This window comes from Haemaphysalis longicornis, unplaced genomic scaffold (genome assembly GCF_048455015.1).
Source record: "Haemaphysalis longicornis isolate Haplotype H1 unplaced genomic scaffold, Haemaphysalis longicornis Haplotype H1 scaffold_3, whole genome shotgun sequence".
Classification (NCBI taxonomy): Eukaryota; Metazoa; Arthropoda; class Arachnida; order Ixodida; family Ixodidae; genus Haemaphysalis; species Haemaphysalis longicornis.
Genome location: NW_027526335.1, coordinates 167,754,678 through 167,766,874, shown reverse-complemented (window position 1 = coordinate 167,766,874; position 12,197 = coordinate 167,754,678). Strand labels below are relative to the sequence as shown.

Below are 12,197 nucleotides of genomic sequence, written 5' to 3'. Positions count from 1 at the left end.
CATCCCATCATCGAGGCCATGGCCGACCCCTATTGCGTCTACAGTTTATAAGCAAACACTCCGTGAAACGGATGGTTCACCTGTTGGCTTTTATGCGCATGGCGTGACCCGCCCATGCCCATTTCCTTCGCTCATGTTGAGCCAGAATGTCTTCCAGACCAGTTTGTTTCCTAATCTACGCAGCTTTTTTCTTACCCAAAGCATGAATTTTTCTTTCCATTGGCCGCTGGGCCGATCTTCCTAAGTTTCCTTTCGAGTCACTTACTGAGACCCCAAGTTTCTGCGCCATACGTCATTACTGGAAGAATACATTGGTTATATACCAGCTTTTTGAGTGACAGAGGACTATTCAGGATATCAGAATTCCTACCGAAAACAGACTACCCCGCGCTTATTCTGCAGGTAACTTTCCTTTCATGATTGAGATCTGCACTTATGACTTGCCGAAGACGTAATCGTTCGTTGTTTCCAAGATTTCATGACCTACCTAACACTTATTTCACGTCTCCCTTGAAAGTGTAGTTTTGCCGGCCTTCTTTTCGTCTTCTTCTTCTTTTTCTTTTTCTCTGCTGAATATTTTTAACCAGTTTAAGCTCCACATTGGGCTCGTTTTTACATCTTTGCACACTCTTCGACCAAGCTTAAGAGCACTTTGTTTTCTTGTTGCAGGTTCCTTATACAGCGCCTTAACAACTACAAGCAAGAAAAGCAGGCTGCCATGTCCATGTCCCAGTACGCAGTGGTAAGTTTATGCTTCTTGCCGCATGCGCACAATTCAGTTTGCAGTTTTCTTTCACGAACGACATTCGGTTTCGTCTAATTTGACACTTGTGTGAGACTACAAGATTTTGCCAGATTATCCCAAAGATTGGATCAGCATGTGGGGACACTGCAAATGAACTCAAACCCTTTTCATTGCTCAAAACAGTCTGTTATGTTTATTTGCATGTTGGTTTTGTAGCGTGACACACTGAACGTACTATGAGCATCCCTGATATTTTTTAGATGCTGCTTCAGCATCGCACTGACAAGGAAACTTCGTGGGCAAAAGGCGTGTTAACCTGCAAAAGTGAAAATTAAGCAGATTTAAAGCACCAAGGGGGGCGTGATATGCTTAACAACTTTCCAGGTTCTTCAGATGGTAGTGTTCTCCTGATTTGCTACCACCGGTAACTTGTTTGGATGCAAAAATGGTGTCTGTTGATGCTGGTGGTAGCAGTGGTGGGCTGTGGGCAGCGTACCACTGCCAATGATGAGAGAGAAAGTGAGAATCTCTGGGTTCGTTTCCTGGGAAAAAGCGTGTTTAATACAGGTTTCGTGTCAAAATTTTTCGTGGATTTTCTCGTCCGATTGTTGCGCTCATTCAGTTTTGTGCCTTGTTTGACTGCATTTCGTGCCACCGATGCGTATTGCACAAAGGAGAACATGTGGCGGAATTAGCTGTGTCACGTGTAGGAAATATATTTATCACCGGCCGTATCGTTCAGCCGAAGTTCATATGAAGATCTCTTTTATGGAACGAACACATGCTTTGCAGCCACCATGTTTTCAGGATCAGACAGACGACTTCATTCATTGGAGTACCAATCTTTAATGGTTTACAAGCGGGTAGCAGGTACCAATAAAAGAAAATTGTTTCAAAGCTGAATTGTTATGGTGAGCAACTACCAGTTCACGGCACAGGTGTGCGATACATTCCCACATGCCCATTTATTTCACCAAATTGTCATACCCATGAATAGTGATGAAAGTAGCATTCGAGCCACTGCCGAAGGCGTAGCTTTTGAGGCATAAGCTATGTACATTGTATGTATGTATGTAAAATTGTATGTACAGTCATGAACTAAAAATGAAATGCGAACATGAAAATATGAAGCAGAACCCGCAATATTGAAAAATTCTGTTCGTTGAGGTCCAACAATGGTGTGCTGTTGAGTCTGAAGCCATAAACTGTTTAGAAACTTTTTAAATGTAAAACTGCCCATAAGCCCCCCCCTTCCCCAAACCCCCCTAGGAGGGATTCCACAGCCACGAGCTCCCCACCCAGGGATATATACATCCCCTCCCCCCAGGATTTCGACTACCCCCGAAATCGATATTTATATAAACCTTTGCTGTGCACTAAGACGAAAGATGGAGCTGTAAAAAAGAAGTGACAGGCTGAGCGCAGCCTGCCACTTCTTTTTCACTGTCACGTCCTTGTGTGCAGTTTTACACTCAAATGTGCAAAACCAACTATCCCATCAACATGCTTTACTGCACTTAGAAACACTTAAAACTGTGGCCAAGAATCCATTGAATTGCTTCAGCTTCAAAAGCATTAAAAGAAAGCTCGGTCTGACCTCGTACAGAATTTTTTCGTTCTCTACTAATTTACGCCACAACTTTCCGTGGCTCATTCCAGGACGAGCGACAGTTCCGACGGATCAAGCAGGAGCCCATGGAACCGCAGACGCACCACGTCGTCACGACGGAGTACTTCTGCCGGAAAAGGAAGGAGAAGTGCGCGAAACCCAGCTGACACCAGCCTTCAAAGGGTGACGGCCCGCTCCATGGTGTCCTTGCGTGAGACAATTGTGGGTCTGAAACCACCAACTGCCGTTCTCCCAACGTTCGTACTTGTTTTTCCGGACAGTGTTCGCCAATGTAGAGGAGCGGGCAGATGTGATCTTGACTGTCTTGGAAGTTTCTGGCGACTTTTGCCAGTCTCTTCCTTGCCCCCCTCGCTTTTCGAGATGTGTTTACGTTGTGCAGCTTCCTAACACGCACACTTTAGCCCCGCTGTGCTGCCAGTAACGATATCGTGTTTTTGTGCAGGTGTAGTAGTATTAATGTGCATTGTTGTTTTTTGTGTTTTTTCTGCGTGTCGTAGGGATAAATTTTGAATTGTGTACTGCTTAAAGATGTTGGACCTATGCGTGGCCAACTGTTGTTGGGCTTTCGTTGTATTACCTGCATAATTTTGCGATGCGGCCGCGAATTCGAGTTTTCGCTTTGTGAGAAGTGCGAGTGCGTGGATTTTTGCTGATTTGCTGCTGTGTGCGAGTGCGTGTGCAAGCAGTGCGTAGAATGCCGCGTGCTTCGTTTGACGCGCTCATCATTCCTTACGTTTGCTCAAATTTTTTTGATGCGTGATACGCACAGCATTTTAGCTCAAACTAAACTTTCCGCTTGCGGTTGTCGATTTGTTTTACGTGTGGCAGTTTGTACGTCGCTTGAAGTTTTATGTTTCTGGTGATGACACTTCTCCCACTTCACACTGCAAGAAAGCTCTCTTGAGTAATCGTGGAATGGCCTACTGTGTGACTACTAAGCCACTGTTCAGGTTCTGAAAAAAAAAAAAAAAAAAAGATGTATGCCCCATTTCTGACGGGCATGTGATTTCCGCCTCTGAAAGAAATTGTGAAACGCTTTCATATTTCCTTGTGGAAACGATTTGTTTATTCATCTGTACTTCATTCACTACCGCTCTCGAATGACTCCTTCTCACTCTCCAAGCACATCATCCATCGTCAGTGCTGTCGAGGCCATTGAAAATTGCATGTTTCGTGAATTCCGTCACAACTGTAGTTGACAAAATGCTAAGTGAAGCTTCAGCCACCAACCTGGCCATTTCCTGGATCAAGGCCGTTACACTGTTCGCCGCTGTCTTGTGCGCATAGAATAACTTTGTTCTTACAAGGACCATGAAGACAACATACAACTTTGTTTTATTCAAAAAGTTTGGTGTTTTATAGCACCCTCAGTGCTTGTTCGGCAGCACACAATTCTTTACTATTCACTGAGAAATTTAACAATTACAACCAAAACTTAAATTTTTCAACTGCATCGCATGTTTTGCTACGTTGGCAAAGATGTATTATAGGGAGGTGCCCAAAATGAATAGTTAGTGTGTTGACTCCACGTTGCACCCAAACGCTCCTATCCAAGAGGAGCCAGGCCTGAGGCGGAAAGAAGGCCGTTCAGAAATGAGCTTGGCTACTTTTAGCTTTCCTACGTGGCATAGCAATGCTGCTCCTGCACTCAGTTTGCTTCTGATCATACCTGTACCTGCCACGTTTTTCAACGGCTCATAGTATATCATTTCGTGAGACACTGGGTGTGACTCGACAAACAGGGTGACATAAGTGACAGTGCTGCTTATGCCAGTTGAACGGCGTCATGTAAAACATCCCCAATGTTCCCGAAAAATCCCTGCACAACGGCGGTGTTTCACAGCGTCGGCTAGCAGTACTTCCGTATACAGTGCATAAACCTGAAGAAGTTCATTCGTAACTTCTGCTGTTTGTTCCACCAATCTTCTTCTTCATCATCATCATCGTAATAAGCCTGTTTGTGTCCACTGCAGGACAAAAGCCTCTCCCGAAGATCCCCAGCCTTGCCTATCGAGTGCTAGCTGAGTCCGTGTTTTTCCCCAAAATTTTCGGAGCTCATCTCGCCATCGAGTTCTCGTCCGACCCCTATTGCGTTTGTAGTCTATTGGCAGCCACTCTGTCAAACGGATAATCCGCCTGTTGTCCGTCATTTGCTTTACATGACCAGCCCACGCCCATTTCTTTCGCTTAATTTGAGCTAGAATGTCCTCTACCTTGGTCTGTTTCCTAATCCATGGAGCTGTTTTCCTGTCCTTCAATGTGACCCCTACCATTCGGCATTCCATGGACCATTCGGCTGATCTAAGTTTGTTTTCAAGTCGTTGGGTGAGACCCCAAGTTACTGCCCCGTAAGTCATTACTGGAAGAATGGATTGATTCAATACAAGCTTTTTGAGTGACAGAGGAAGCTTACCAGTCAGGATATCTGAATTCTTAATAAAAGCAGCCCGCCCCATGCTTATCTGCGGGTAATCTCCCATTCATGGTTTGGATCAGCAGCTATGACTTGCCCAAGATATACGTATTCGGTGACTGTTTCCAAGACCTCGTTGGCTACCTGGAAGTGATGTGCCTTGGCGTGCTGATGTGACATTACCTTGGGTTTTTTCGTGTTTATTTTTAAGCCTGCAGTCATACTTGCCGAGCACAATTGGCGAAGCATGCTCTGCAAATCCTGGCTCCTTTGACTGAACAAGGCGATGACAGTCGTCTGCAAACCTCAGGTGGCTGAGAAATTCCCCATTGATGCGCACTCCAGTTTTCCTCCACCTGAGCTTTCTGAACACGCCCTCCAAACAGGCTGTAAATAATTGTGGCGATATTGTGTCCCCTTCCCAGACCTTCTTTTGTATAGAAAATTTACAAGTTCTGTGATGGAGCTGTATAGTTACCACCAATCTTCAGGGCTATCAAACGAATATGCACCGAAGTGCAAATAGCCCGTTCTGCAAGCTTATGATCCCTGTACAACTTTGTTTAATTTTGTCGGCCCCACCCAATCACACAAGTGTTCCATAATGTGTCATGATTCCAGTGCGGCCGAGGGGCTGGTGGGTCACCCGCGTGATCTCTGATTTCCTCATTATGTAGCGTTATTTGAGCGTAGTGAAAGGGGCCTTGCAGACGAAATACGAGTTTGTTTTATTCGAAAGGTTTCGTGTTTTATAGTGCCCCCTGCACTTGTTCAACAGCAAACGATGCCGTATTCGCCGAGAAAGTAATCAATTTAGGTTAAAATTTTCATTCTCCCTCCAAATCGTGTGTTTTCATGACATCTGCCATGAAGTCAGAAGGGCGGGTATTCAAATGATCTTCCAGTGTGTCATCAGGCTCTCCAGCCTTGCTTACCGGCGGTCCCCCCAGATGGCACTACCATGCTGAACTGCGGAACGTTGCCCGTCGTTGCTTTGTTTTTGACCATATTTTCACTTGGCATGTTTGTGTTATGGTAGGAAGTAATCGTTTTTAGAAACATGGGGTATGCTCCACAAACAGGGTCACGTAAGACAACGTGGCTTGCACCAATCGGCCAGGGTTGTGTAAGACAACTCCAAACGACGGATTGCTGTGAAGCTAAAACAAGCATAGTGCGCCCAGTACCAACAGCAGTGCGCATCGGTGCATCTGTGTTTACATGTATTTTCGTAACTTTCATTGTTTTCCACACGATTTTTACTGCTATAAAATGATTATGCATCACATTTAAGCGCAAACAGCTCGTCTAGCAAGCTTATAAGCCATGCCTAATTTGCGCTTGCTTTTGAAACCTCAGCCGATCACAGAGCTGGGCATATGACATCATAGGTTCTGTTGCGGGAAATTAACTAGTGGGTCGCATGGCCATTCCCTTTTTTCCTAATTGTGTAGCTTATTTGAGCGAAGTGTGCGTTAAAAGTGGTGTCAGTATGATTCCAGCGAGGCAATCTTTCAAATGAGCCAAACTTTTGTCTGCATGGCCCCTTTAAGGCTATTCCTGCAGCTGGCATGACATGTCTTCGTAGCTGCTGCTCCCACTCTCGATCGAGATACCCTATGAATCAATGGCACAAAACATGCTACTGTGGTTTCCAGCTACAAGTAAGCTGCCACCACCGCACATGGGAATAACGAGGGGCAGCTATGGGGCATTTTAGACTTGTGCCCAATTCAAAATGTGCATGCAATTTTAAGATTTATTTTCTTCAAGAAAAGGTGCCCGTTTATTTTTGTGAGGGCCAGGCGAGTTTTTGGTGCCTGGCGACTCTCAGTTGCCCCTGCGTATCGCTCTTACCTCGGCTGTTTTGTTTTCACATCGTGTTTTTGATCCACTTATTCATGCATGAACACTTCTCTTCATCTCTGTGGCAGGTTGCTGTAGCAAAGAGGCTATTGCTACTGATTTTCTGTGGAAAGAATGATAACGCATGCTTATTAACACACTCAAAAAAGGGGGCACAGAGCTGGTGCCGTTGTACAGCGCCTCCTGAGCCATCCACAAGTAAAAATCTTTAGGCATAAAATGTATTTAGCGCAGCCAAACCCATCGAAATTGTACCGCATTTGTCAGCCGATACAGCTTTATCACCATTTTAAATTTCATTTTATTTGGTTCAGTAATTAGTTAAAGTGTCTGAAAATTCTCACTACCTCCCACTGTCAGGTGCATAATCTGTAATGGGACGAGTGGCATAACGCAGCACGGCCGTGCCCTACATTTGTGGGTTACTTGAAACGAATTAAATTACATTTATCCGCTAGGACAAAAATAACTGTGCTGAGTTTAATTCAATTTTATTTCATAGTTGCTAGTTTACTGCTGAGCTACGAAAGTGTTCAGGAATTCTCTTTCGCTTTCATCCTTGGAACACAGCGGCTGTGATGAGGGGAGTTTGGTTTTGGAAAGAACAGGCAGCGTGTCTCATAAGAAAGTTTTCAGCACTTGAGGGCAGGCAACTTTGTAAATAAGGCGCTAAGAAAAATGGCTGTAAGACGAGTCACGATATGAATTGGCTAAAACAAAGCATAGTGAATTTGCACTTGGGTAATTATGCTAATAAGTATGTCTGTATTATGTAAACGTATAAGCATTCTAAATCGCAATTTTAAAAAATGATCGTTCTTTAGTGCCTTGCACCCATTTGATCATGATCTAGACTACTGTGGGGTGCAGTTATCTTCAAAGCTGCCTACAATGCTGATTGTGCAACTTCTCGTTCAGCCACCTGGCGACCGTACTTTGTTGATTTCATGACTTTTGAAACAAAAATGAATTTCATGCACTTCATGAATGTTGGGGGGGAAGGTAAGGTATACGTTTTTTTGGTGCTGACATCTATGGTGATATCTATGCTTTTCAATTATGTCGGCATATACTAAACATCGGTAAGCATCAGCACAGAGCAGGCGTCTAAAGAGTACGGTTCACCCACATGGTGTGACGGATGGTGGTAGAGTGTACCTGTGTCCTGTCCTGAATGAACGTCTGCCGCTGTCCACCGCCCAACATGGAGGGAGTGTCATCACCTAAGTACTTTGTACACCACAGATTAAACCAAGCAGCTGTAGAGAGCCCTTGCATTTGTGTTGAGTTTCTCATTTGTGTGAGTGCTGTGAAAGCGGTGAACAGCATGGTGACCAAAACGAGACCCTGTGGCACTACACTGGTCTCTTGTGTTGGGAAGCTGAAGTCCTAGTGGTGCTGCTCATTTTAAAGGTGCCATGAAGACAAAATACAACCTTGTTCAATTTGAAAGAACTGGCCTTTTGTAATTTACTCAGCTATATTCCAGCTATGAAATATGCTATTTTTACTGAAAAAATGCAGTAAATACAGAAAAACTTTCTAATTTTGCACTGCACGACATTAGCAGTGATGCAACAAAGGGAAACATTAAAAACATGGCCATCACTGTGTTTAAAGCTCATGCAAGTGATGTAGTCGAATGGAACTAGAGGCCCCGCTGCAACCACCCACCCAAGTTTCTTGGAGGTGGCTCAGTCGATGGATGGCAATTGTGCATACAAGATTTTGTGACGTCGTAGAGGTGCTGCCAGAGGGTGGCTGGGGTCACCCTCTGGCTATGGTGGCCACTGCTGTATCTGTTTTCTTTAATGTCTAGACATTAAGTGCGGAGCACTTTAGTGGCCTGGCTTGTTGTTGTAGATAATCCGGGGTCATGGTATCTAGCCACCGCAGTAATGTATACCGCAGCGTCGAGCACCCAAACAGGGGCTTCGAAAAGAGACCACCACTTCCCCTGGTTGAGATCGAACCTGGGTGCCTCGCGTTACGAAGCCGATGTCAACCCCAATGTGTCGCATAGGCACACGTTACTCAGATGCAGTGTCTCGGGTGATTGTTGCGCTGTGCTGTTTACACAGTAACATAAAATAAGACAAAATTCACGAATTTAACAGATTAATTACACTAAGCTAATAAAAACTCAATTCAGTGTCTCTTTATATAGGCATTTTCAGAGGCTGCAGCGTCCCGTGTTGACTCATTTCGCTATCAACGCCAGGCTGATACTGAAAGTAGTCGAGAGAGGGCGCCACAGCCCTTTTGGCAAATCACTGCTCTGCACTTAACAGAGTTCACGTTAAGTGGAACGGCTTCGATTTTTTTGTTTGAAGTTTGCAGTAAAATTGTTATCATTGTTATCGGGTCAAAGCAGTGTTTTGTAATGAACTAAAGTTGTATCTTGTTTTCATGGCCCCTGTAAATAAGCAGTGCGCTGCAGCAGTTGCGACATGGCTGCAGTGAAGTTGTGCTATAATCTTGAGCTTCCCTCTCCGTATTTAGGGCTGTTAAGTTTTACCCCCTTTACTGGCACATAACTTTGCCTCATTTGTGCCCCAGGCACCGTCAGTATTGCTGTTTGTTTCGTCTACGAATTCTGTGTGATTTTAAGCAGAGTTCTTCGATATATAAAGTTGCAAAGCTCTGTATGGGTCCTACGTATCAAAAAGTGGTCTTTGGTTTGTCGCCTGCCTTGTGGGTTATCAGGGGCAACTAGATTAGTCTGTTACTTGTAGGTAGAAAGTTGCAGTAGGTACCAGTTGTATGCGGCTGCTGCCATGGAAGCATTAGGAAGCGTTCCTTATACCTCTGTCACATGGCAGATCTAATGACATTTATTGCAACTGTCATTTGCTCTAAATGTCTTTAGTTCGATGAATCACATTTGAGGGGAATGACATTTAGCGGCTAACTGAGGTTCGGGAGCTCTTTCGACAGCCAAATGAGTAGCCTCGACAGCAGTGGCACGTCACTAGAGAAGAAAGTTCGGTAATAAACCAAAAGAGTCTGTTTCTAAGAACTGTGCCTCGACAGCAGTGGCACGTCACTAGAGAAGAAAGTTCGGTAATAAACCAAAAGAGTCTGTTTCTAAGAACTGTCTGTAAACTTATATTTTCCCCTTCATGTTGTTTTTCAAATAAAAAAGACAACTACTAACAAAAAAGAAAATCTTGTCACCAGTTATACAAATTTTTTGCTGACTTGTCTCGGCTTCTGATGTCTACTGATGTCACCTAAGTCGGTGATTTTCTTATTTTTATTTTAAAAAAGTAATCTTTTGTTATGCCTTAAAAGAGTATTATGTATGAAAACATCCTTGATGCACTTGAAATGGAATTTTGCGGTTTTACGAGCTCGCTGATGTCACTATCCAATGACATTTGTTTCGTCGTATAGACCCGCACAGCCAAACCGAATGTCATTAACAGCTAACGTCGTTCACTTTGAATGTCATTAAATTTGCCGTGTGACAGGGGTATTAACTCAATGTCCCCCACTTTGAAAAACAATTGGTATTGAATAGGTAGTGCTCCTAAAGGTAATCGTTCAGCAGAGTTTAGTTTTCATCCTGTAGATGCGACACCAGTAGGCTTGTCTTAATTTACTACAAACCAGGGGTGCTCGCACAGCCCAGGTTTTTAAGTGGAGTTTTGCAACTATATATGGAAGAACTCTGGTTGTAAGCGTTCAGCGTGCATGTACTGATAACCATTTGACATGATGGAATTGCATTGTACATACACATAAGAGTGGCTGCTGAGTGTGTGCGGTAATACCGCAGGATTATTGCAATAAAAGACCAACAACGTGCTCACTGCCTCTGCCTTGTTCAGCAAGTTGGGCTGAGTCTGAGCGGGTGGGAGCTGTGAACCCGTTCATATCAAACTCCGCTGTTTCAAGTTGTCTTCTACGTGACAGTCTAAAGATATTGGAATGTTACGTGTATCGAAATTCAATCACCCTGAGTGTTCGACACTGCAATCAGACCTCGTAATGAGGTTTAAAGGTGGCTGGACTGACTTCGTTGTAGCCGTTGCTTCATTATAACTACTTTTGACATTGCTATAAATTGGTAAAGGGGCAGTAATGGTTGTTTCATTGCATCCATTCTTTATAATAGCCTTCCCTTTTTATAATCACTGCCTATGTGGGCTACCGGTGGGGAAAGGGGCAATTGTAGCTTCATTACGTAAGTTTATCCATTTCTTATAGCCAATTTCGTTATAATGAGTTTGATTGCTTATCGTATGGTGAGCTGCAAACTTGGAAGGACAGTTTTTCCCAAGCATTAGTGTTGCAGCATTGGAGGCAACCTCGAATGAATGAATCTGAGTGGATACATGACTTTGGGAGTGGGGCTTTTTCATCGTGTCCAATATTTGAAGGACTTTAACAGCAGTCCAGGTTTGAGTGGAGATTTTTCCCTGGTTTCACAGAAAACATTTCCATACACAATGAACCTCAATCTTTGGGAGTGACCGTTTTTGTTGTTTCTGCGAACATCCGCTATTCAAGGGCTGAAGGTGTCCTTGTTTTTTTGCATTTGTCTTCGGTGGGCCTAATTGCTTATGTTCCTCATTTCACCTGCCCGAATCAGCCACCATATCACAGATTGGTAGCTGGTGAAACGCCCTGTTAGGACAAAACACTACCAGGTTTTGTTTGTGCCATAAAAGCCGTATAGGCAATAGCACATGGTATGCTATAGGGCATGGTGGTAAGAATTTTTAGCAAATACATGTCTTGCCTTTTTGCTCCATTGTTTTTGCGTCCCAGTTCATTCGCTTTTCCCACTATATTGTAACATTACTAGGGAAGCACGAGTATTCTATTGCACCAATCAATCGCAAAATTATATCCAATTATCTATCCATTGAACTAATTTTTGGTCCCCTTGGAATTCGATGCTGTTGACAGCCCGATTTTTTAGACCAGATTTGGAAAGTAAAAATGTCCCGACTACAAAGTTCAAAACCCATAGTTCAAAAAAGTGATATATGTTGGGCAGCTCCTGGAAAACGTCCACACTGCCAAGGAGTTTGCAAAATGTATGCATATATATAGTATATTCCTCCTCTAATGTGCGTGTGTGTGTGTGCATAGGTGAGCACATGCGTGCACATGTGCTTACATACAGAAACACTCGTAGTAGGCTCTTGTAAAGGCAACTCTTGCCCAATTTCTGACTTCAGGGCAGGCATAAGGTGGAGAATAAATCATCATCACCATCCTGCCTACGCCCACTGCAGGGCAAAGGCCTCTCCCATTGATCTCCAATTATCCCGGTCCTGTGCTAACTATGACCAATCTATCCCCGCAAACTTCGTGATCTCATCTGCCCATCTAGCTTTCTGCCGACCCCTGCAACGCTTGCCTTCTCTAGGGATCACTCTGCTGTCCCTAATGACCAACGGTTATCTCGCCTTCGCATTGCTTGCTCTGCCCACGTCCATTTTTTTTTTTTTATTTCTACTGGTATGTTTGTTCCCTGACCCACACCGCTCTCTTCTTCTCCCTCAACGTTACACCTATCATCTTCCGTT

At 44.0% G+C, this 12,197-nt stretch overlaps 1 protein-coding gene across 1 annotated transcript in view; it reads left to right on the top strand.

The window, feature by feature from the left end:
• LOC144175594 (uncharacterized) overlaps positions 1–10,463 on the top strand; it is a 19,985-nt gene extending 9,522 nt beyond the window's left edge. The window contains exons 4-5 of the mRNA XM_077704656.1: positions 670–742; positions 2,405–10,463. Coding sequence (XP_077560782.1) covers positions 670–742; positions 2,405–2,521 — 190 coding nt within the window. The 3' untranslated portion in view covers positions 2,522–10,463. The remainder of the gene's footprint in view (positions 1–669; positions 743–2,404) is intronic.
• Positions 10,464–12,197: the final 1,734 nt, after the last annotated feature.